The 24824-nt window shown below is 54.7% G+C and overlaps 2 protein-coding genes across 8 annotated transcripts in view; one reads left to right on the top strand and one right to left on the bottom strand.

The window, feature by feature from the left end:
* On the top strand, window positions 1-24186 carry VIL1 (villin 1). Its single transcript, XM_058532993.1, has 20 exons — window positions 1-56; window positions 4637-4722; window positions 5053-5127; window positions 6233-6429; window positions 7712-7820; window positions 7987-8097; window positions 9647-9849; window positions 9940-10018; window positions 10174-10272; window positions 10956-11109; window positions 11786-11886; window positions 11975-12112; window positions 12718-12876; window positions 14129-14308; window positions 14866-15011; window positions 15732-15876; window positions 16350-16538; window positions 18008-18076; window positions 19177-19317; window positions 23953-24186. Exons 2-20 carry the CDS (start codon window positions 4648-4650, stop codon window positions 24064-24066), a joined length of 2484 nt encoding a protein of 827 aa, XP_058388976.1. The 5' UTR covers window positions 1-56; window positions 4637-4647; the 3' UTR covers window positions 24067-24186.
* The window catches only part of USP37 (ubiquitin specific peptidase 37), an 89770-nt gene continuing 87740 nt past the window's right edge, over window positions 22795-24824 (bottom strand). For all 7 annotated transcript variants that reach the window (XM_058532986.1, XM_058532985.1, XM_058532989.1 and 4 more), the window contains one exon: window positions 22795-23470. In XM_058532986.1, coding sequence (XP_058388969.1) covers window positions 23374-23470 — 97 coding nt within the window. In that variant the 3' untranslated portion in view covers window positions 22795-23373. The remainder of the gene's footprint in view (window positions 23471-24824) is intronic.

The following is a 24824-nucleotide window of genomic DNA, read 5'->3' on the forward strand; positions in this document are numbered from 1 at the left end:
CCAGCTCGCCACAACTCCCTGAGCTCTCCCAGGTGGCAGCCGCCTCCCCCGGACAGGTAAGGCAACTGTGCGGGGACACGCGGGGACCACAGGTGGTGGGAGAGGACCGGACAGGGTCCTTGCTTCCCGCTGGCGGCCTGGGGCCTCCTGCAGCCCCTTGGAGCGGGTGTGAGGGAAATACCTGGCACTCTGGAGTCTGGAGGGCAAGGAGCCCAGCGTGGCTTCCTGGGCCTCCAAGGAGAGAATCGTGCGGGCTCCACCCCAGACAACTGGTCTTTCAGACCCCCACCTGCCGCTGGCCCCCACCCCACTTTGGGTGTCAACCATCCCGGATTGCCCTGGACTGAGGAGAAGCTGGAAACGTGGGACTTCTAGACTTATAACCTGACAGTCCTGGGCAAACCGGGACTAGTTGGTCATCCTGACCTTACTCTCCCCATCCCCCCGCCCCATCTCTTTGTGCATTTCGTCTTTATCTGAAATGGTTTCTTTCTTTGTGTTGCCATTTCCCTGACACTCCTGGGACCTCGGGCTCTCGTCTCCTGGATCCTAGGGTGCGAGTAACAGCCATCAGGGATTGAATGGGCAGAGGTGGGGGGTGGGGGCTGCTGGTGATGGTGGCAGGGCAGTTTGGCCCTGGTCCACGCCAGGCTACCCTAGCATGCGCCTCTGCTCATCTCCCCTCCACCAGGACCATCCCCTCGGCCTCACCAGCCACGGTGGCTCCATTCAGCTGAAATGGGGGCGTGGGGGAGGTGGGAGCCAAGTCCAGACCAGGATCTGACTGCCCCCTTCCCAGGAAGCCTGCTCGGGCATTCTCTGGCCAGTGAGGGGCAGAGTCTGCAGGCTGGGGGCTGAGGCGTGTCCACTCTCTCTGCTCTCATGGCCTGGGGGAGCAGGAGGGTGTCCTTTGTCTCGGGGACTGCCACATCCCTGTCCAGCTCGGAACTGCATGACTGGGGACTAAGAGCAGTGACAGTGACAGTGACCCCAGGGCTCTCTGGAGCCCGAAACCCAAGGACCACAGGGCAGCAGTTAAGAAAAGAAAGATGAGGACTGGGGGGAGCAGGAGCCCTAACTCCCTCCAGGGCCCCAAGAAGGTCCATCCCTTTCATTCCACTGGTCAGTCCTCCAGCTTGGTGAATATGTATCGAACTCGTACTATGCGCTGGCAGTTGGGGCCACGCAGACGGCCGTGGTCAGGTGCTTGACCCCAGGGGACCTCAGACCTTCATCACCACGTGGTCAGGGGGCCAAGGGAGGCATTGGTCCAGGACGTCTTGGGGCCCCCGAGGAGATGCTCCCAGTCTAGTCTGAGGATTCTGGGAAGATCTCCTGGAAGAAATGAGACCTAAACTGAGTCTGGAAGAGCAGGTGTCAGCCAGGTGAAGAGAGGTGGGGAGGGCCTTGGGTAAAGGGAACAGCAGAAGCAAGGACTCGGACGGGGAGGGGGGAAGCAGCGTGCGGGCGGCGCCAGGGTGCGCGTTCGCATTACTAAAAGGCAGCGTGCGAGCGGAGAGGGGTAGGGGTGTGTGTAGGGGGCAGACTGGAGAGATGCTCCATTGGACAGAAGGGCCGGAGAGGGAGGGGTCCAGGGTGTTGCACGGATGGCTGACTTTGGGTTCCCGGGCTGATGATGCCCTTCCTTGAGTTGGGGACAGAGAAGAGAGGGGACCAGGAGTGAGAGGGGAGCCAGTGAATTCAAGTTGAGGGAGAAGACAATGCAGATCCAAACCCAGCGCCATGCTGTCGGCGGTGGGGTGAGTGAGGGGCCCATTTTCCTGCCAGCAGTTCAGGAGAGAGAGGAGAGCTGGCGAGGTCCCACCGGTAGTTGGGGAGCAGAGGCATCTGCTCTGACCAACATGGATAGGGGCAGGAGCCGTTGACGGGTGTCCGTGGCTCTCAGAGCCACCCTCCCCAGAATCCTCTTGCCCACACTTGGCCCCGAAAAGGCTCCCCTTTCCCTGTTCAGGCTGCTGGAGGTCCCCAGTCCCATTTCTCTCTAGGGCATAGAGCACCGGCTCTTTCAAGTCTCTGCTCCCCTGAATGTCCACTCTGATGGGCAAGAGGCACCCCCTCCTGTCTCCCCTCTATTCCTCTTGCTGTTCGCTCCTAGCATCAGAGGATGTCCCTGGTGGGACTTTAGAGATCATCTAGTCGACCCCCTCACCTCAGAGATGAAGAAACGGGGTCCATGTTCATACAGCTTGTGGGTGTCCAAGAGTCTTGGAGAAAGGGGGCTATAGACAGAGGTAGCGATTGAAATAAAACAGAAAACATTCTCCTCGTTTGTACACAAATTGGTTCTACTGAACCAGGAGCCCTGGGAACCCTGGGGTCTCTCTGGGTTGAGAAATACCTCATGGAGGAGGCCATGGCTGACAGGGGCATCCAACAGGACCAGGCACAAGGGGCTCCTACAAGCACAGAGCTGGGGATGGGCAGGTGACCCTGATCAGCTGGAGGGAGCGCTAATCAGACGCCGGGCAGGGTGACTTTGCCCCCAAACTTCAGAATGCCCAGGACAGCAGTCACCCCTCAGGACTCAGAAGAGGGAGTTTTCCGAGCAGTAAAAGGCCAGGTCATTGTTCCAAGAGGTGACAGAGTCAAGGTGCAAGGAGAGATTAGATAGAGAGATTCCAGGCTGTCAGTGCTCAGAGGCGTGACTGGCGGGGCCACATAACCTTTCATTCATTATTCATCAGTTCAAGGAGCATTCGTGGAGGGCAATTCCATGCCAGGCTGGGTGGTAGGCTCAGTGAGGAATGGGGTGACCTCCAGCCTAGTAGGAGGGGCAGGAGACCAGGGAGGAGAATAATTGGGACAAGTGGTTCTCTGCCCTGGCTCATATCAGAACCATCAGGGAGTTTTAAAAGCACCCACACCCTGCCTCCCAAAAAGCAAAAATAAAGTACCTATGCCCAGGCCCCACCCTGGCCTAATTAAATCAGTATTCCTGGGGATGTGGCCTGTGAGGCACCAGTATTGTTTAAACGTTCCCTAGGTGATTCTGATGAGCTCCTGGAGTGGAGAACACAGCTACAGGTCAAAAGAGTAAGAGCCATAAAAGATACTATAAGAGAAGCTTGAGGACGGAAGGTTTCTTCCAGTTCAGTGGGTGGAGGGTGGTTCACAGTGGGAAGGTTCACTCTGTCATTTATTCATTCATCCATCCATCCACTGACTCACTGCCTCATTCACTCACTCACTCACTCACTCACTCACTCACCCACCCATCCATCCACCCATCCATCCACCCATCCATCCACCCATCCATCCACCCATCCATCCACTCACCCATCCACCCACCCACCCATTTATCCATCCACCCATCCCTCCATCCATCCATCCACCCACCCACTCATCCATCCCTCATCCATCCATCCATCCAGCCATCCAGCCATCCAGCCATCCATCCATCCACTCACCCATCCACCCACCCACCCATTTATCCATCCACCCATCCCTCCATCCATCCATCCACCCACCCACTCATCCATCCATGCATCATCCGTCCACCCACCCACCCACTCAGCGAGGTGCCAGCACAGTGCTACATGCTGAGGATTCAGTACTGAACGAACACAGCCTCTACCCTAGTGGGGTCTACATCTTGTGGGCCACCCCGAAAAGTGATTGAGGGGTGTTTGGGGGTAGCTAGGAAGAAAAAGGAAGCTGCTGCATACACTTTTTTTTAATGTGATAAAATACATGTAAGAGTTACCATTTTAACCACTTTAAAGCACACAATTCAGCAGCACTCAGTACATCCACAATGTTGTGCAACCATCACCACTATCTAGTTCCAGAATTTTTTCATCATCCCAAAGGGAAACTCCGTACCCACTGGCAGTCACTCCCCATTTCCCCCTCCTCCCAGGCCCTGACAACCACTAATCTGCTTGCTATCTCTATGGATTTGCCTGTTCTGGATATTTCATATAAATGGAGTCATACAATACGTCGCCTTTTGTACCTGGCTTCTTTCACTGAGCACAATGTACTCGGGGTTCATCCACGTTGTAGCGTGTATCAGCACTTCATTCTTTTTTTATGGCTGAATAATATTCCATTGTGGGGATATGCCGCCTTTTGTTTACCATTCATCTGTTGAGGGACATTTAGGTTGTTTCCACCTTTTGGCTATTGTGAATAGAGCTGCTATGAACTTCGTGTACAAGTTTTTGTTTGAACACCTGTTTTTTCAATTCTTTTGGGTGCATACACTTTTCAGCCCTTATTTGTTCTTCGCTTCTCTGGTTTTTTTAAAACTCTGTGTGATTTTTTTTTTCTAACCAAGCATGGCTTTGATAAAAAATTTTCAGAAAGAAAAATTGTTTGGGGCTAGAGAAGGAAGGGCCTTGAAGGCCAGGCTAAGGAGTGGGGGCTTATTCAGTTGGCAATAGGGAGTCAGGGTGGGTGTTTGAGCAAGAGAGTGACAAGATCAGAGCTGGGTGGGAAGGCTGAAGGCTGGGCCCTCAGCCAGTTAGGGCCCAGGATGGGGAGCCAAACCCCTCTCCTCCCCCAGCCCTGGCCTCCTGTTGGGAGCGCCGTAGGGCTGGGCTGGAAGCGCTGCACCTGAAACCCAGGGCTCTCCCAGCTCGTCAGGCCTTGCTCCCACACTCGTCTCCTCCAGGTTCATCCGCCATGACCAATCTGAGCAGCCAGGTCAAAGACTCCCTCAACATCACCACCCCCGGGGTGCAGATATGGAGGATCGAGGTGAGGCCCTGCCTGTGTAGGGGGGTGGGCTCTGCAGGCCTGGGGTGGATGGAAGGAAGGAAGGGGCCTGGGATGACTCTTGCTATCTTCCAATCCTGCCCTGCTGGCGTGCAAGCGCCTGGTACCTGTCCCTAAGCGCCACCTTCCCCTATCCTCAGGCATTGTCCCCATCTCCCTGCTCCTTTTCTCCCTCCCCTCCTCACGCCATTCTCCTTGTCAGCTTCCTCATGCACTCCTCCTCCCGGGTTCTCTGCTCTCCCAACTCTCTGGTTAAACAGCGGGGCCCTAGAGGGTCCAAGGCAGCCCCTCTGACCACCCTTCTCGCCTTAGGCCATGCAGATGGTGCCTGTTCCTCCCAATACCTATGGCAACTTCTTTGATGGTGACTGCTACGTTGTCCTGGCTGTGAGTGCGGGGAGGGCAGTGGGGAAGTGGGGTGGCTGAGCAGAGAGCAAAGCCCACTGCTGTGTCAGGGAAGAAACATGAGGCTGGGGCGGGGTGGGGACTGCTGGCCTGGCTTCACGCCAAGATGGCATTGACTGGGTGTGCCCGGGTGCCCTGCCTAGAGGCGGCTCTGTAGGGTCAGTGATGTAAGAGGTTCTCCCTGCCCTTGGGCCTCTGAGCTCCCAGCTGAGGTGACCTTCTGTGGATCTACAGTCTCGGGGGACCTTCTGAGCTGGTGGAATGTCACCCTACCTTGAGTCCATGTTTTCAAAATCCATAGTCATCTTCATGTCACTTTCTTGATTTTTGTCCCATCCTGTAGTAGTAATGCATTTGTATTTTTCCTTATATTGACTCACTTTTAAAATTTAAATCCAGGGCCAGCCCGGTGGCATAGTGGTTAAGTTCACGCACTCCGCTTCGGGGGCCTGGGGTTTGCAGGTTCGGATCCCGGGTGTGGACATACTCACTGCTCATCAAGCCATGCTGTGGCCGCGTCCCACATACAAAATAGAGGAAGATGGGCACGGATGTTAGCTCAGGGCCAGTCTTCCTCACCAAAAGAGGAGGATTGGCAACAGATGTTAGCTCAGGGCTAATCTTCCTCACAAAATAAAATAAAATAAAATAAAATAAAATAAAATAAAATAAAATAAATAAAATTTAAATCCATTTATTTAAAAACATAACTCTACGTCATTACCATAAATGGAAAGCAGGGTCCCGTGTCACACACAGAAAGTGGCTGTAAAATATTTACATAATCATTTTGTATATACATTTGTTTGTAGCCCACCTAATCACCCCTGACCTCTGAAGGTCCGTGCACACCTCTTGGGGAAACACTGCTATGGTCCAGCCAAGTTATTTCCAAGATGAGATGAGGAAGACTCAGGGGCAGCCCCTTGCCCCATGTCTCAGAGTCTGTGGCAGAGCTGGGGCCATGACTCAGGGCTCACCTGTGGCCCAGGCCCCACATGCATGGGAGACCATGCAAAGCAGGGAGGCGGGGAGAGGGCTGCGGGATCCCAGGGCCTCGTAGACACTGGACACGCCCTCTCCCTAGATCCACAAGACGGGCAACCACCTCTCCTATGACATCCACTACTGGATCGGCCAAGCCTCATCCCAGGACGAGCAAGGGGCGGCTGCCATCTACACCACGCAGATGGACGACTTCCTGCAGGGCCGGGCCGTCCAGCACCGCGAGGTCCAGGGCAACGAGAGCGAGACCTTCCGCGGCTACTTCAAGCAGGGCCTTGTGTACGGAGGGGCGCGCTGCAGGCTGGGGAGTGGGGCCAGGGCAGGGGAGGGTCACCTGAGGCTGGGGGCAGACCTGGGGCTGGGAAGGGAGCCTCAGGCTGTGGGGGACGCCCATCAGGGGCACCCACAATGGGCTTTTGGTGACTTTTCTTCACTTTTCCACTCCCCAACCCCCATTTCTGCTGCTGCTCTGTCCTTGGTCTTCATGCCTCTGAGACTGTCTTTGGTTGAAATTCTGTAACTCATGAATCTCTGTAAATCAACCCCTATTTGAATGTCCTGGAGAGCTTAGTGGCCAAGGAAGCCCTCCAGGGCATCACATTAAGTCTCCTCTCTGACAAATGACTGCCCCTTTGTTCCCTAAAGCAGGCCTTTCACACTAAAAGCCCTGATTTCCAGCTTTTCTTGAAAAGTCTGAAGTTGCTACTGACCTGTAGGATGGGCCAGGAGCTCTCCAGTTAGCCACAGTCCCCACCCCTCCCTTTTGTATTCCCACACTTACTTCCCACCCAGCAGTCCGCTGCTTTGGGCATTTGAGCTGGCACCTCTCTTGCCTTGGTCTGCTTGGGCTGCCCTAACAAAATACCACAGACTGAGTGACTTAAACAACAGAAATTAATTTTCTCTGTTCTGGAGGTTGGGAAGTCCAAGATGAAGGTGCCCGCTGATTCGGTTGCTGGTGAGGGCTCTCCTCCTGGCTTGTGGATGGCCACCTTCTCACTGTGTCCTCATGTGGTGGAGAGAGTGAGCAAGCTCTCTGGCGTCTCTTCTTATAAGGGCACTAATCCCATCATGAGGGCCCTACCCTCATGACCTCATCTAAATCTCATCTAAATCTCATCTAAATCTATTACCTCCCAAAGGCCCCATCTCCAAATACCACCCCATGGGGGGTTAGGGCTTCAACACATGAGTTTGGGAGGGGACTCAATTCAGCCCATAGCGTCTCCCCTCTGTTCCTTCCCTTCAGTCCCTGCCCTCAGAGTCCTGTCCTGTCCTCCTTCATTACCACGTGAGCAGGCACCTGTCTTTGCAGGCCTCTCAGTGGGGCAGGGACGAGGGTGAGGTGAGTGAGGCGTCTAGGGTGCAGACCCTAAGGAGACACTCACTGCCAAGGAAGGTCATGCAAATGGGCAACAGACTGCCCTTGTATTTGCATGACTCCGAGAGAGTGCCTCATACACCTCACCCTGGGCCCAGCCAGGTACCCAAGATCTGGGAGGGCAGGGGCCTGTCACCCCTGCCAGCCCACTCCCTTGGGTCAGTTCACCTCTCTTCTCAGGATCCAGAAGGGGGGTGTGGCTTCTGGCATGAAGCAAGTGGAGACCAACTCCTACGAGATCCAGCGGCTGCTACACGTCAAGGGCAAGAGGAACGTGGTGGCTGGAGAGGTGGGCCTCGCCCAGGGCCCTGGGGCATGGCCTCCCCTGTGCCCCTCCCAGCCTGGATGGAGGGCAGAGGCCCAGGAGGGGTGAGGGGCAGGGAAGGGGTGGGGAAGAGATGGTGGATGACCGATGGGGTCTGAGGGGGGTCTGCGCCTCCCCCATGGCTCTCCAGGTGGAGGTGTCCTGGAAGAGTTTCAACCGTGGGGATGTTTTCCTCCTGGACCTTGGGAAGCTTATCATCCAGTGGAATGGGCCAGAGAGTAACCGCCTGGAGAGACTCAGGGTAAGCCCTGCCCGTGCACCACCCTTCCCAAGTCCCACCCAGCCCCCACCTGCCCCTGCACGCCCAGCACCTGGCCTCCCCCACCAGTCAAACTTGCCAGATTTCTGCCACGCCGCCCCCACCCCCTCCGACCCTCACTTCCCCAGGCCTCTCTCCACCAACTGCTGGGGAGGGTGTGTCTGAAGGTGGCTCTGAGTCTGTGTATGGAGAGAGGTATGCATGTGGGAGCTCGCGTGTGTACTTGTGGCTAATCCACTGAGATTTAATGAGTCCTTGCTGTGTCGTAGATGCTGGGGATCCAGTGGTGAATGACACGGGCAGAGCTCTGCCCTGGCTCTGGCCTCCAGCCGGCTGTCCAGTGGGGAGACAGACGTGACGAGAATAATCGAGCAGTGGGGGCGGGGGGGGGGAGTGCAGCCCTGCGGGTGCTGGGAAGGCTTCTGGAAGGAGGTGGGGGTGGGGAGGCAGGAGAGAAGGGGCCCGTTGGGGGCTTGCCAGCTCGGCCAGAGCACAAGATGGGGATTTCGGGAAGCTTGGAGAGGAGACCAGGCATGTGTATCCTAGGGGCACGTTATGTCACCAGAAGGCTGTGTAAGAGGGTTGAGATTTGTTCTCAGTGCCCGGGGGGCCGCTGAAGGTCACAATGACTTCTGAGCAGAGAAAGGGGGTGGAGGGGCTAAGGGGCGCAGGGAGCCCCAGGGGGGCCAGGCAGGTGAGGAGTTGGGGAGGGGCCCAGCTCCTTGGACTAGGAAGGTGGAATCCGCTGGACCTGTGTGCTGGATGGGGGTGAAGTGAGGCAGAATGCAGGGTGTCATGCTTGAGCCACCCTGGGGATGGACCGAGTCCCACCTCCCGAGATGAGAATGATGAGGAAGCCACAGATTTGGGGAGAAAATCAGGAGTTCAGCTTTGGGCATCTTAAAAGGGGGTTATCATGGAAGTTGGATAAATAAGATGAGGGCAGAGAGCTGGGATGGAGGCAGACATATGCGCCTGAGCAGCCTACAGAATCCCCGGGACAGGGTGAGACCACCCAGGAGGGAGGGGAAAGAGAAGAGGGCCTGGGGCTAAAATGTCAGTAACCAGAAGAGCCACCGATGGCCTGAGGAGGGTGAGCCAGGTGTGTATCTGTGTGTGTGTGTGTGTGTGTGAGCACATGAGGGAGCATGCTGCACATGTGTGTGTCTATATGTGTGTGAGCACACATGGGGGTGTGTGTGTGCATAAGGACGCTTTGGGGCAGAGACTGAGCACTGTGATCTGCAGGGCTCAGCCCCTGTCCAAAAGTGTGAAGTAAAATCATAAATTCCAAACAACGTCAAAACTGAAAGCCCAAGAGGTCCCCCTCAACCACCTCCCTACTTTTCCAGTGGGTTCACCTGATTCCCTTACCCGCACACTAACAGCCTGGTCCGCTCAAGGGGAAAAGCAGGGAGGTGCCTCACCCCATGGGGCTGCTGCGGGCGGGCGGGGCTCTGCCGGCACGCTTTGTGGCGATGGACGCTGCCCTGTCCCCCGCCCTCGTGGCTCACCCGGGGCCTCCCTGCAGGGCATGACCCTGGCCAAGGAGATCCGGGACCAGGAGCGGGGCGGGCGCACCTACGTGGGCGTGGTGGACGGCGAGGACGAGAAGGCGTCCCCGAAGCTGATGGAGATCATGAACCACGTGCTGGGCCCGCGGAGGGAGCTGAAGGCGGCCGTGCCCGACACGGTGGTGGAGCCAGCACTCAAGGCCGCCCTCAAGTTGTACCAGTGAGTGCCCGGCCGGGCTCCCCCTGCGGGCGGGGGGCTTCCTGGGGGGCGGGGGACCCCTCCTCTGTATGCCGTGCCTTTGTCCTGCAGCGTGTCGGACTCAGAGGGAAAGCTGGTGGTTAGAGAAGTCGCCACGCGGCCGCTCACACAAGACCTGCTCAGTCACGAGGTGAGGGTCTGGAGCCCCCTGCCCCCTGCCCCCTCTCCCCTAAAGCCGGAACAGTGCCAGGGGTCGGGGCGGGGGGAGGGAAGGAGATTTTGTGCCTGCAGCCCCCACGCCCAGCGCCACTAGGCTGTCACCTGGGGTCTGTCTCCTGCCTCCAGGACTGCTACATCCTGGACCAGGGAGGCCTGAAGATCTTCGTGTGGAAAGGCAAGAATGCCAATGCCCAGGAGAAGAAGGAGGCCATGAACCAGGCACTGGTGGGCATGGGGCCAGGGAGGTGGAGAAGGGGAGAGGGGCGGGAGACAGACTGAGCAGGGAGAGGAAGCGGGCTCAGACCCGGGTGGTGCGCCAGGCAGAGGGAAGGCTCTGGGCCCACCTACCTGGGGCTCTGAGGGTCTGGTCTGTCGCCATCTTGGGGGTTCTCTACATGATGGGAGCCAACCACCAGTCAGCCCTGGGGCCTCCTCAGGATGCGGGCAGCCACCTCCCTGCACTGGAGCCTGGTTCAGAGACGGGAGGGAGAAATGGATGCTGGCCTTCCTGCAAGAGGGGACTGGGTCAGCTTGGGGCCAGGGCCAGGTCAGAGTTTGGGGTCAATGTTGAGACTGGAGTCAGTAACCCTAACTGGCTTGGAGTCAGTGTTGGATTGGGGGTTGAGTTCAAGGTTGGAGATGGGGGCTGGGGGTCAGGGTCAGAAATGAGATGGTATCAAGTTTGTGGTCTGGTTGGCCTTGGAGTTGGGCCAGAGCAGGGTTAGGTGTGGCGTCAGCGTTGGGACTGGGGTTGGGTGCAAGTTTCGGGTTGGGTGCAAATTTGGGCTTGGGCCCAGGGGTAGGTTTGTGGGTGGGTCTGGTTGGGGGTAGAGCCAGGCTTTGGCTTGCACTGGGGGGTGGGAGCTAGGGGAGGGCCCCAGTCCCAGCCACCCCCTTTCTCTTCCCAGAACTTTATCAAAGCGAAGCAGTACCCACAGAGCACGCAGGTGGAGGTGCTCAACGACGGGGCCGAGTCAGCCGTCTTTCAGCAGCTCTTCCAGAAGTGGACAGTGCCCAACCGGACCTCAGGCCTGGGCAGAACCCACTCCTTGGGCTCCGTGGGTGAGGGCCGGCCCGGGACAGGGCGGGGCAGGGCAGGAGCCGGGAGCGGGGCCAGGAGAGTGGGGCCAGGGACCCAGACCTGCCTCCCGCCCTCCTTCCCGGACACATCTCTTCCATGCGCACTTTTACCCTGGCTCTGGGCTCCCCAGATGGGGTGGGGACACGAGGGGACAGGGAGAAACTCAAGAGTTGTCACAAAAAGGGAGCTGAGGGGCTGTCACAGTGGCCCAGTGGTTCAAGTTCAGGCACTCCGCTTCAGTGGCCCGGGGTTCACAGGTTCGAATTCTGGGCACGGACCTATGCACTGCTCATCAAGCCACTCTGTGGCAGGCGTCCCATATATAAAGTAGAGGGAGTTGGGTCTCCCTGGAAACCAGCTTTGGTCTCTCACCGGACAATCTCAAGTTCAGTGCCAGGCACCCAGAGAGGACAAGAGGGTTGTCCCTCTCCTGGCTCCTCTGGGAGGCCCTGGGGAAGTGTGAGTCTTAGGCGCAGGGAGATACGGTCTGCCTCTCTCCAGCTGTGTGACCTTGGGTAACCTACTGAATCTCTCTAGCCTCAGTTTCCTCATCTGTAAAATGGATCTAAGAATGGTAGGTACCACTCAGGGCTGTCGTGAGGACCTAGGGGACCTCAGCTGGTGACAGTTGGTGTCATGATTCCCCCCCCACTCCAGCCAAGGTGGAGAAGGTGAAGTTTGACGCCACGTCCATGCATGTCCAGCCCCAGGTGGCTGCCCAGCAGAAGATGGTGGACGACGGGAGTGGGGAGGTGCAGGTATGGTTATGGGAGGGAGGCCCCTGCTGGGGGGGAGGGGTTGGCAGAGCCCGTCCTGGACCTCACACTAGCCTGCTCCCGGCCCCAGATGTGGCGCATTGAGAACCTAGACCTGGTGCCTGTGGACTCCAAGTGGGTAGGCCACTTCTACGGAGGTGACTGCTACCTGCTGCTCTACACCTACCTCATCGGCGAGAAGAAGCACTACCTGCTCTACATCTGGCAGGTCAGACATCGTCCCACCCTGTCTAGAGCACAGCCAGCTCAGCTCCACTATACCCCTGCCAAGTGGCCATCACCCTTGAGTTGAATATCTCTGGTGATGGGGCGCTCACCCCTGTTCCATCTTGGGACTGCTTTGGCTGTGAGATTCCACTGACACTGAGTACCCCCATTCACAACCCTTTGCCCTTTTGGTTCTCCGAGTTTCCATTCCAATTCCCACGGCCTCCTGCATGTTCCCTTCACATTCTGGTTTCTGTGTCCAGATGTGAGGGAGCAGGGAGACGCTTGGGTGCTGGGGGTGAGTGGTGTGGTAGAAATGGTGTTCCCCAAGGATGGTGCAGTAAGGAGGAGAGGAGGTCTAGGGTCAAGGCTGGGGTTCCAGGTGGGTCAGGGTTGGGGGCTGGGAAGGGTTAGGTGTGGGGCTGGGAAGAACTGAGGTCTGGGTCAGGTGGGGTTTTTGACTGTGTCCAGGGTGGAGTTTGGCGGGCAAGACATTTGGGTTCAGGGCCAGGTCAGAATTGGGGATGGAGTTGTTGCTGAGGCTGGGGATGGGGTCAGAATCCGGGGCTGATCCCATCCCACCCCATCCGTCCCACTCATCCCCAGGGCAGCCAGGCCAGCCCGGATGAAATCACAGCCTCGGCCTATCAAGCCGTCATCTTGGACCGGAAGTATAATGATGAACCGGTTCAGATCCGGGTCACAATGGGCAAGGAGCCACCTCACCTCATGTCCATCTTCAAGGGACGCATGGTGGTCTACCAGGTATGGCTGCTGGACCGTGCGCCTGTCAGTAACCACAACTGAGGCTGGGTGGGCGTCCTGGAGATGGGGAAGGGGATGTGGGCTTGGGGTGGGGCTGGAGGTGAAGCCCACTCTTCGCAGGAGAGGACTGTTTGAGGCTCCATCATGTATGTGGAACTGGAAATAGAAACAACCATTTGGTACTTTAAAAAATACACATAATGGGGGGGCCAGCCTGGTGGTGTAGTGGTTAAGTTCACAGGCTCCGCCTTGGTGGCCCAGAGTTTGCTGGTTCGGATCCTGGGCACAGACCTACGCACTGCTTATCAAGCCATGCTGCAGCGGCGTCCCACATACAAAATAGAGGAAGATTGGCACAGATGTCAGCTCAGGGCCAATCTTCCTCACCAAAAAAAACCAAACAAACAAACACGTAGTGAGTACTTAGCATGTGCAAGTCCCATTTCTCTCTACACCCCAACTCCTTGGATCCTCTACACGAAAAAAGAATTTATTTTGGCTAGATTTGCGTAAACAATGGACCTGTCCAGACTGCACTGACGCCTTCACACACAATGAAATAGACGCCTCCTGCATTCATTTAAGCAACAATCTGCTTGTCGAGCACCTGCTAAGTCCAGAGCCAGCCCTCTGCAAGGCGCCAAGCGGGGCAAGAATCCTGTTTACCGCCTTGTGGAGAGAGCAGGGACGCAGAGCCCAGGGCACCATGCGGTCAAAGGCTGGAAGGTCAAGCTGAGTTCAGAGATGAGCGTGACCACAGTAACCTGGGAACAGGCATAGGGTTCGTGGTGGAAAGCGGGTCTGGAGGAGGTCTGACCTTGGGGTCGGAGTCGAAGATCTCAGTGGAGGTGAAATGAGGGCATGGCGTGCAGGGGGCATAGCAAGGACAAAGGGCCGGAGGAAGGGATCCGTGGGGAGCAGGGAGGAGCCTGACTGGAGAGTTTGGTGAGAGCAGAGAGTGTGTCTGGAAGGGCTGTTTGCACCTTCATCATGTGGGGCCCTCAAAGGCCCGGGTTCTAGTCTGTAAGCAGTGGGTAGCCATTGAAGGTTTTTGAGCAGGGGAGTGCCAAGACCAAAGCAACGTTTTGGAAAGACTAGTCTGGTGATGGTGGATCAGAGGACCTGAGGGGGCAGGCAGACCCCCCCCCCAATCTCTCTTCCTCTCTATGTCCCACTAATCCCCCATCGTCTTTACTAACTTTACTAAGTTACTCCCACCTCTCTCTCTCTGCCTTCTCCCCACACCCTGCAGGGAGGCACCTCCCGGGCTAACAACTCCGAGCCTGTGCCCGCCACACGGCTGTTCCAGGTCCGGGGAACCAGCGCCAACAACACCAAGGCCTTTGAGGTTGCACCCCGGGCCACCTCCCTCAACTCCAATGACGTCTTCATCCTCAAGACCCAGTCCTGCTGCTACCTGTGGTATGGGAAGGTGTGTGCAGGGCCTGGCAGCCTCCCCCTCCCCAAGTGCGTCTTGGGGGTCCCCCAGCCTCGAGCGGACCTGGGTCAGGGCGGGAGCCTCTGGCTGAATAGGTCCTGCTGGCTCATTGCCCAGCTCCCTCCCCTGCAGCCCTGGGTCTGGCTGTCCTCAGATTCTCTGCCTCTGTGTCTCAGTCAGTCGCTCTCATTCTGTTTGTTCTGGCCACCCCTGTCCGCCCCAGTGTTTATGTCCTGGGTCATCTCTCACTGTACCTGTGCCTGTCACTGCCTCTCCATTCATCTCTGTGACGAGGACCCTCAGCCTCTTGGAGTCCTTCTCCTGCCCTGTCAGGAGAGTGCAGACCCTCTTGTCTCCTCTGCCATTCTCGGGAGTGTCAAGGACAGAGGAGAAGATGACAGAACTCTCCCTGCATGGGCTGTGTCGTGGGGTCCTGATCCAGGAGAGCCCTCCCAGACCCGAGAGCTCTGGGCCAGTGAATGTGGCGGGACGGTGGGGTAGGTGGGTACTAGAATGGTCTTCCCCAGCGCAGCCGACCCCCCTTTTCCCAGGGCTGTAGCGGGGACGAGCGGGAGATGGCCAAGACAGTGGCTGACGTCATCTCCCGGACGGAGAAGCAAGTGGTGGTGGAAGGGCAGGAGCCAGCCGGCTTCTGGATGGCCCTGGGCGGGAAGGCCCCCTATGCCAACACCAAGAGGTAACTATCGGGCCCCTCTGCCTCCAGCTCACCTTCAAGGCTGGAGAGCCTCCCAGCTCCTCCACCTCCATGGCCCAGAGCCTGCAGCAGGCGTGGGTTGAGGCCTCTGGGTGCCAGGCCCCCAGGGCTACAGGATGAATAAGGGGCAGCGCATGCCCTCGGAGCCTCTCGGGCTTCCCCGCATGGTATGCCTGGGGCCTGCTGGGGGTGTTTCCCTGGCAAAGGGTGTTCACAGCCATAGGAGGAGCTCAGAGAGAGGCAGGGCTATAGGTTTGCCCTTTGGGAAGAAGATGCCAGAGCCCACCCAGCCCCTGCCCTTCGGTGCTGACACAGGACCCGGATGCTGAGGAGCACCAGCTGTCAACCGTCTTTCAAATGTTTTTCTAAAGAAGATCCATGAGCCACTATTTCCCAGTTCAAAAGCAAAAGGGCATGTACTGCAGTAGCAGCAGGAGGGATAGAGGGAAGATATCAGAAAGAACTTCCTAAGAGGACTATAGAAGAGCCACGGGAATGCATGTCCTGGAGAAGCAGTGGGAATTTCACCCTTGGAGCACTCTTGGACTCTTGGGAGGAGGGGGGATCTTTCATGCGATCAGAAGAAAGAGTATTTTCCCGGGAGATGGGCTTTCCATATCGGAGTCCCTCAGAGTTCCGTGTCCTTGGTTCTCCTTTCCCCACACCTTCTCCTGCCAACACAGTCTCCTCTCCATCCTGCAGACTCCAGGAGGAAACCCTGGCCATCTCTCCCCGGCTCTTCGAATGTTCCAACAAGACCGGGCGCTTCCTGGCCACAGAAATCCCTGACTTCAATCAGGATGACCTGGAAGAGGATGATGTGTTCCTGCTGGATGTCTGGGACCAGGTAGGACCGAGGCCTGGGGACCTCCCTTCCCACCACCCCAATCCCCAGGGCCAAGAAATAGGGGGCTTTAGAGATAGGGAAGGTCTGACGTTTTCTTGACTCCCATGTACGTTCTCCCTGGGAGTGGTATTATGAACAACAGGAGCCTAAGAAAGAAGAAAGGAGGTAGAGAGGACTGTGCCGGAGGGGCTGCTGGGTGGGATGTGTTCTTCTTCCCAAGTCCAGTTTATTCCACGTGGCAGAGGCGTGTTTTTGAGGGTCTTCGGCTCTGGAGAGGCTGGGATTAACACATCTGCAGAATATCCAAGTAGAGGGCATCTGTCCGGCCTGCTCATTTCTAAGATGCAAAGTCAAGGCCAGATGGGGCCTGCCCAAGGTCAGGCTCCCCTGATGGACGTCTGAGCCTGGGTGAACCGAGCCCTGAGGGCCAGGGAGGACAGGAAGGACTGGCCGGGCTCTGGGCTTCTCCACAGGTCTTCTTCTGGATTGGGAAGCACGCCAATGAGGAGGAGAAGAAAGCCGCGGCCACCACGGCGCAGGAATACCTCAAGACCCACCCCGGCGGCCGTGACCTCGAGACCCCCATCATCGTGGTGAAGCAGGGACACGAGCCCCCCACCTTCACGGGCTGGTTCCTGGCCTGGGATCCCTTCAAGTGGAGTGTGAGTGGCCCCAGCCCACTCTGGTCCTGCACATCCTTCTCCAGATGGCTGCTTCATGGCACGCCCCCAGGGCAGGGCGGGCTCCCAGGCTTCTCTGCCCATCGTGATGGATGACCTGTGATATACTTCTACCGGGGTTCCAGGGGGGTTAGAATAAAAAGGCTGCAGTGAGGCCGTTAAGCCCCCTAGTGAGGGAGAGGGAGGGAAGTCTAACAAAAACCCAGGCTAATTACAGCGTCTTGCTTGTGCACTAGATTTAGCTCACAGCTGTGGGACATTATTGGTAAGAGCCATCCTGAATATTTAAATTTAAATTCATTAAAATTAAAATTAAAGATTCAGTTGCTCACTAGCCACAATTTACGTGCGCAATAGCCACATGTGGCTAGTGGCTACCATATGGGACAGCACAGAAAGAAAACCATTTCCATCATCCCAGAAACTTCTATGGGAAAGCGTTGGGGGATCCTCATGCCGGATGAGAGAAAACATGTCAGTTCTATAGGACAGACAAATGTCCTCATGGCACTAAGTTCTAAGCAAAATGGTCATCCATGTGGTCTTACCTGCAGGACGGTGAATCAGACTCCTATAGGATCCTTCCAAAACTGGCCCCAGACAGAAGCAGAGGGCAAGTCCTCAAAATGGAACCCAGCAAAGGGTTCTGCAGGGAGGAGGAAGGCTGAGGGAGAATGGGTGCTGGCCTGGTGGCTTTGTGTGCGCTAAGCTGGCACAACAGATGAGTTCAGGGAAACAGCTTAGATTAATTTCTTCAAATACATATTTTAAAAAAATTCAGTGATTGATGGACTAAGTTTAGTCTTGAAGATGGATTCAAACAAATCTCCAGGCTGCGAATCTAGATGCCAGAACTTCTTAAATTCACATCAGTGTCCCAAGTCACCAACTCTGGAAGCCCTTCCCTCACCTTAAGTCTGAGCCAGCTTCTCTCTTAGACTCACTCACTCATTCATTCAGCCTAACTGGGGCTCACGATGTGCCATGCTTAGTGTCAGGCCCTGGGGATACGGAGATGGGGCTCCTCATGGAGCCAACGTCCCTTCTACTCCCTTCACTCCTCTGCAGCAGGGTTCCTTCCAGGCTCTGAGGGGAGCTCCCCAGTTCTCCAGGACCCCTGAAGCCCCCAGAGCCTACACAGTGTAAGCAGGGTTCCCAAGGCTGCGTGTAGCTGTTTGCACTGGCCTGAGGGTGGGAAAAGACCATACTCCTCTCCAACCCCACGTTGGGCTGAGTGGGGGCAAATAACCTCCTGCCTGGGCCCCTTCGGGGCCCATCCTCACCACGCAGCCTCCTTTTCCAGGGACCCTCCTCCAGCCTCTGCATGAGCTCCCCATTCCCCTTGTCACTGCCAGGCCCCGGCTCAGCCTTCTTTCACCTCCTGAAGGAAAATGGTGTTTCGTTTCCTCTGCTGAGACCCAGGCCTAATTTATTACTTACTTTATTTGCAGAACGCCAAATCCTATGAGGACCTGAAGGCGGAGCTTACGAACTCGGGGGACTGGAGCCAGATCAGTGCTGTGAGTCCTGGCAGGTGGCTGGGCCCTGCGGCAGCACGCTGATGCCAGCCAGGCCTGGGGGAGCCCAGAAAGCTCAGAGAGGATGCCAGTGTTCTGTGCCTTCCTCTCCACCATTTCCTCCCACTTCTCATGGAAGTTCTTCTTGCTGTTTAACTTCAGTGCCTCTAGGTGTTTTGTTTCCTCCATTCTCTAGTGAAATGGTTCCCAAATTTTATCATGCATGCGAGTCTGGGTGATGGGGAGCTGGGGGTGGTGGTGGGGAAGCTCATTAAAATGCAGATTCCAAGGTCCCACTGCCAGAGATTCTGGTTTGTAGAATTGGGTTGAGACTCAGGAATGTGCGTGTTTTTAACCGAGGGCCCAGGTAATTTGACAGTCAGTCTGTGGACCCCACTTTGAAGAATAATGATTTCTCTACTGCTGTCACCCTGGGGATGCCTTCCCCAGGTAGAAACACTGCATCTCCTTCAGTCTTTCAGTGAGTTAACAGAAAGGCCTGGGATATGGAAATATGAAAGCAAAACTTTGCCTTCAAGAAGTTCACAGGGTTACAGGGGAAATGAAACAAGCCCAAGCAGACTCTGCAATGTGTCAGAACACGAGAGCAATTTCACAAGCCCTCCGGGGTAATCAGCAGATAACACATGGCTCCTTGGCCCCACCCGCGGGCGGAGAGCCCCATGGCACTCAATAAACCCTTCTTGGTGGACTGATGGTGCAGGCGGGAAAGCATAGAGAGGTCAAGGCTAAGTGAATTTACGGATGACAGTTTCACAACAGGAAAGAGAAAGAGGGTCGTAAATGTGCCAGGTAGACTGCGAACACCTGGGGGAAGCCATGGAGAAGTTCATAAGTCATAGCACAAACTAGTCATCTGGCCCCAGCGGGCTTTGGTTGGATACAGACCTCCAAGCTTTAGCTTGTGGGTCGAGTCCAATGTGTTGAGTTCTCGTGAAGAGTGTGTGGGCAGGTGGGGCATGGGGGTCTTGGAAGGCTTCTTGAAGGAGGTGCTCTAGGATCACTGTTGGCTTCAGAGACAGGCAGCCTGGGAGGTAGCCACAGACCAGCTGAAGGAACAGTGGTTTCCTTTTCTTCCCCAGGAGATCACAAGGCCTAAAACGGACGTGTTCACAGCTACCAGCAACCTCAGTTCTGGGCCTCTACCCATCTTTCCCCTGGAGCAGCTGATGAACAAGACTGCGGAGGAGCTGCCCGCGGGTGTGGACCCCAGCAGGAAGGAGGTGGGTCAGACTCGAGGAGGAGGACGACCCTGGTTTAGTCAGAGCTCTCCTTCTGAAAGGTGAATAGGAATTATTCAGGTAGAGAGGGTTATGGCTGGAGAGGGGAACAGCATACATGGAGCCCAGAGGCAGGGAGTAAGTACAGCGTGGAGCGAACCGGCAAGGCGGCCAGCGGGGTGGTGGTGTGTGGAGCTGGGGAGGGGCAGCTGGCCAGGGGGGGCTGCGGCCGAACTGAGAAATGCCCTCATGCCATGTTAGGGATGGTGTTGCCTATCCTAAGAGTAGAAGAGAGCCATCGTGGTGGAAACAGGGGAATGGCGGTCAGGTTTACGCTGTTAAAAGATCACTATAGGTGCTCAGTGAAGAATGGACTAGAAGGTGGCAAAAGCAGCAGTCATGTCAGGCTGAGAGGGAGAAGGGAGCCTAGGTAGGTGGTGGGAGGGGAGGTGGAGGGAAGAAGATGGTTTAGGGAAACATTTAGGAGGTAAAATCAATGACACTTGAAAAAAAAGTCTGGATACTGGATAAAGGGTATGAGAGAGAGGGGAAAATTGTGTCATTCTCCGAGAGTAAAAACCCTGGGTCAGATTGAGTTTAGAGGGGTATGATTGTGAGTTTAGTGGCGGCCATGTGGTTCCGGGCACCTGGGAGACATCCAGGTTGAAATGCCTGCATGGATCATGTGCGGGGAGAGAGTGTGGCAAGAAAAGCTTGTTAAAAACACATTTCTGGGGCCGGCCCGGTGGCGCAAGCGGTTAAATGCACGCGCTCCGCTGTGGCAGCCCGGGGTTTGCCGGTTCGGATCCCGGGTGTGCACCGACGCACAGCTTGGCAAGCCATGCTGTGGCAGCGTCCCATGTAAAGTGGAGGAAGATGGGCATGGATGTTAGCCCAGGGCCGGTCTTCCTCGGCAAAAAGTGGAGGATTGGCAGATGTTAGCTCAGGGCCAATCTTCCTCACACACACACAAAAAAACCCACACATTTCTAATATTCATTCCTACTTCATGAAGATCTAAAATAGACTGCAATCTAGATTGATGGGGTATTGAGAGGAGAGAAAATTTACTCTGTGTGTAAGAAACCATAAAGAAGTTTTACAGGGGCCGATCCAGTGGTGTAGTGGTTAAGTTCGTGTGCTCCACTTTGGCAGCCTGGGTTGGAGGGTTCGGATCCTGGGCATGGACCTATGCACCACTCATCAAGCCATGCTGTGGTGGGGTCCCACATATAAAACAGAGGAAGATGGGCACAGATGTTAGCTCAGGGCCAGTCTTCCTCAGCAAAAAGAGGAGGATTGGCAATGGATGTTAGCTCAGGGCTAATCTTCCTTACGAGAAAAAAAAAAAAAAAAGAAGGTTGGCAACAGATCTTAGCTCAGGGCCAATCTTCCTCACAAAAACATAAAAAAAAAATTAAAAAAACCAAAAGAAATCTTACAAATTAAGGAATCTACAGAAAAGAGATGCCTGATTTCTCCAAGAACATCTAAGTCTGTCAGGGGTTTGGGCCCCATGTATATCCAAGTGTGTTGTTCCCAGAGCACGTGCATCCTGCCCTTCACCTTGGAGACCACTTGCATGCTCTCCCAGATCCACCTGTCTGTGTCCTCACTGTAATACTGGGATGATCCCAATATATTATTTGTCCTCATAATATTGTGGATATTATTATTTGCTCAGCCCCTGGCACAGAGAAAGTGCTCTCTAAATGTAAGCTGTTATTATCATTGCCTGTTCTACTGCTGAGAAAACTCAGGTCCAGAGAGGGGAAGTGACTTGCCTAATGGGACATAACTAGTTAGTAGCAAAGTCAGAGCAAGAACCAGGTCTTCTGAGTCCCACTGTTACCATCGTATCATGTGGCCTAAAGAAAGTACTTCTAAAGGGAAAGGCAGCCAATGTTATTGAACCAGATGATTGACAGGAGGCTAAGTGGATTGCTAATTTTGAATGGAACAAACAGAATCAAGAAAACCCCACCACGGTAGAAGCAGTCTAAGAAGTCTTAGATCTTTTTTTTTGAAGTCAGTTGTCTGTTGCTGATTTTTTATCATGGGAGTAGTGTACATTCTTGTGGGAGAGCTGTAGGTTTGATGCCAAGTGGGGAGGATGGGAGAGGTCTCCAGACTTCTCTGTCTGCTCCAAATTTGGAAGGGGAACCAGTGACAGAGAACAGTGGGGTGGTGGGTCTGGCTGCAGGCAATAGGAAGAGGGTAATCTAAGTGAGCACCAAGGAGTAAACCACAGAGAGGCAGATGTGGGCATGGGTGAGGCCGGTAATCAGCTGGCAGGACCGCAGGGTTCAAGTACAGGAACAGTGGAAAGATACAAGTCCACTGGGATGGGCAGTCCCTGCTACCTAGCCCAGGGGTCAGAGTCCAGAAGTCTTGACCAAGCTGCAGAGCCAGGCTGGCTGGGCCTGGGAGGACACCTGAAGCCACCTGCAGGCCGAGGACACTACAGCCACAGCTGTGAGGGAGCTGGTGGGAGATGGGGATGCTAGAACCAGACTTGGGGCAGGCAGCTTGTCCCCATCCACTGATACCCAAAACACTCATATTTACTCTCTTCTTCCAAAACAAGGCACTCTACTGCCCTGCCTGGGGGGATGGGGAGGGCTCCCAGGAGCCTTGTGAGAGAATGCCCAGGGGCAGGAGGCACAGCTAATGACAGGTTAGAGAACTAGAGCCTCAGACCCACCTGAGCTTGAAATCCACCTACAGGTGTTTACCAAGGAGCTGTTCAGTTCAGGGCTCTCTGCGGGAGTCAGTAAAATGTTCTCCAGGGCACCTCCAAGTTGCAGAGCATTCTAAGATGGAAAAGAGACCCACTGCTCTCACCCCACTCCCCTGGCCACTCCTGGTGCCTGGGGGAGCAGAGACGAAGGCTGGGAGACGCTGTTTTATAGCAACTTTAGTTTGGGGGTTCCTACTTGAGTGTGCCTTGAGGGCATTTAGATTGACTTAAATAGTGTCACTATCATATCATGTTAGCTGGGACCAAAGGTCATTTCAGGCAATTCTCTCATCTTATGGCTGAAGATACCCAAGGCCTAGAAGGATTTCCAAGCCAAGAGTAAAATGGTAGAATTGTGCTATCTAATCTTCTAGATCGTTCACAGGACGAGAGAAGCCGGTACAAGTCATTTATCCAAATATTTCGTTTTCCACTCAAAATAGCTAGGCAAAAATTTGACTCTGAATTTGTTCTTTGGCTGTCCTAGCTTCTCCTCTTAGAATCTTTCCCCTCCCCTCAGCTGCTTGTACCTCTGCTGCCACCTGCCACCATCTCTAAGCAAAACCTGATCCTACAAAATAATCCAGGTGATACATTCACAGTGGACTCTAAAAGACTTTAACAGATTGCCTTTTAACCAAAAACAAACCTATAAGCCAAGAGGGATGAAGATATCTGTAATGGTAACATTCAGTCATCTGTAAGCACAGTAATATACTTTATTTATTTTAAAGATTTTATTTATTTATTTTCCCCCCCAAAGCCCCAGTAGATAGTTGTATGGCATAGCTGCACATCCTTCTAGTTGCTGCACGTGGGACGCGGCCTCAGCATGGCCGGAGAAGCAGTGCGTCGGTGCGCGCCCGCGATCCGAACCCGGGCCACCAGCAGCGGAGCGCGCGCACCTAACCGCCAAGCCATGGGGCCGGCCCAACACAGTAGTATACTTTACAGGTCTGAGAGGGAAAGACAAGAGGCCGTTAGTGGATCCCTGAAATCACTCAAGGAAGAGGGTCAGTGTGGTGCAGTGGAGCATGAAATGGAATCAGATGACCTGAACTTTCTTGACCTTTAGCGTCATCTTGTGAAAATGGGAGTACTCAAATCCGCCTCAGTGTCTTTGTACGCGCTGCAGCAGCACTCGTAAGGTAGACCGCTGCTTGCTCCGTGCATTAGGGCTGGGGCGGGCCCTACTTCCCTTGCAGCCAGCCTGCTAACTTGATCCAAAGCAAGGCAGTCCCCAGGAGAGGGAGCCCCTCCCGAGAATGATGGGCTCTTGCTAGAAGAGCTGTGTCTTCTATGATGACAGCAGCTTAGTCTTACACATTCAGAACTGGACAGACTGCCTTCTGCGACTCATCTGCTTCCTCTCTGGGCCAGGCTGATAGAAAGAAGGATCCTCTAGCTGGAGGTTCACTGTTCAATAAGTAAAGAAAGATGAACAAGATACTTTGTTTCCAATGCCCTTTCACATGCAATATTATTTTCATCCCCATAAAAGCATTACGAAGATGCAAAAATTGGCCTTTAAGAAATTTCCCCCGTTTTATAGAGAGCAGAACTAAGACCTGGCAAGAGAAGCACCTCCTTAACCCAGCTAAGTCAAATGTCCTAATTCTTATTCCAGGGCTAGGGTGAACTTGACCCTGGTCAAAAGAAAAGGAGCTCAATGTACCTCGTGTTGTTACTATCCTCTTCATTACCTTCCAAATTCTGGGATCAAATCTCTTGAGCCTCCAGCACCTCCCCCGCCACCACCTGCCATCGCTTTCCTGGCTCTCCCAATATTGCCTGCTTTTGCTCTTCATTTGCTTTCTATACCACACCTCCATGACTCTCATCAGAGCAAACCGTAGGGAAGAATGTGACCTTCGCCCTCTGTCCCTCTCCTCTTTTAGGAGCACCTGTCCGTGGAGGATTTCACCAACACCTTGGGGATGACTCCAGCTGCCTTCTCTTCCCTGCCTCGATGGAAGCAACAAAGCCTGAAGAAAGCAAAGGGACTATTTTGAGAAGCACGAGTAGCTGTGACTCTAACACAGTACCCTCCCCTGCTTGCCGTTTCCTTTTGTTTTTATTACTGGTATTAATCTTCCACTAATTGAAGTGAAGTTTTACAGCTGTACCTGTGAGCTGCAGTCTATGGCATGCCACTTTTGTTTAGTAACCTATCTATTCCTCCAGAGACGACACCTCCTAAGGAGCCAGTGGTCCCAATTTCAGCTCTCGTGAAGGTGGCCGCATTGTTTCTATCCTGGGCTGTTGCATCATTTTTAACCATTCTGTTCTAGAGCTTTTCCTCCTTAGAAGAGCACCCAAACATTCCATGGAACATGAGTTCTGACGAATGTTCCTTAGGCCTTTCTCTATCATGAGTCATTTTCGTCTGTGGCAGGTGGGCTGAAGCATTTTGCAGTTTTATGTCTTTCCCAGACATAAACTTTCCCAGAGTAATGGCTTTTCCTTTCCACATACTTTCCTCACTGCCTCCTCAGGTGGTCAGTTAAAGGGGACCACTTCTTGGAAAGGGAGTTGAATGGCCTAGGAGATCGCCCTAGTAGGAGGTTTCACAATACTCACTAACCAGTAGCTAGTGAGAGCAGCATATCATATCCACTGGGTCTAGGCTTGAGGCCTACAGGCAAGTATGAAATGCAAATGGTATTTCATCCCCTCTCTGGTGCTCTTAATAATAAGGCAAAGGAAGAGCACAGTTAAGGCCAATGCTGGGTTTACAAACTGTTATCCAGAACGTCTGCAAAGCTTCACA

This window comes from Diceros bicornis, chromosome 37 (assembly GCF_020826845.1).
Source record: "Diceros bicornis minor isolate mBicDic1 chromosome 37, mDicBic1.mat.cur, whole genome shotgun sequence".
Taxonomy (NCBI): domain Eukaryota; kingdom Metazoa; phylum Chordata; class Mammalia; order Perissodactyla; family Rhinocerotidae; genus Diceros; species Diceros bicornis.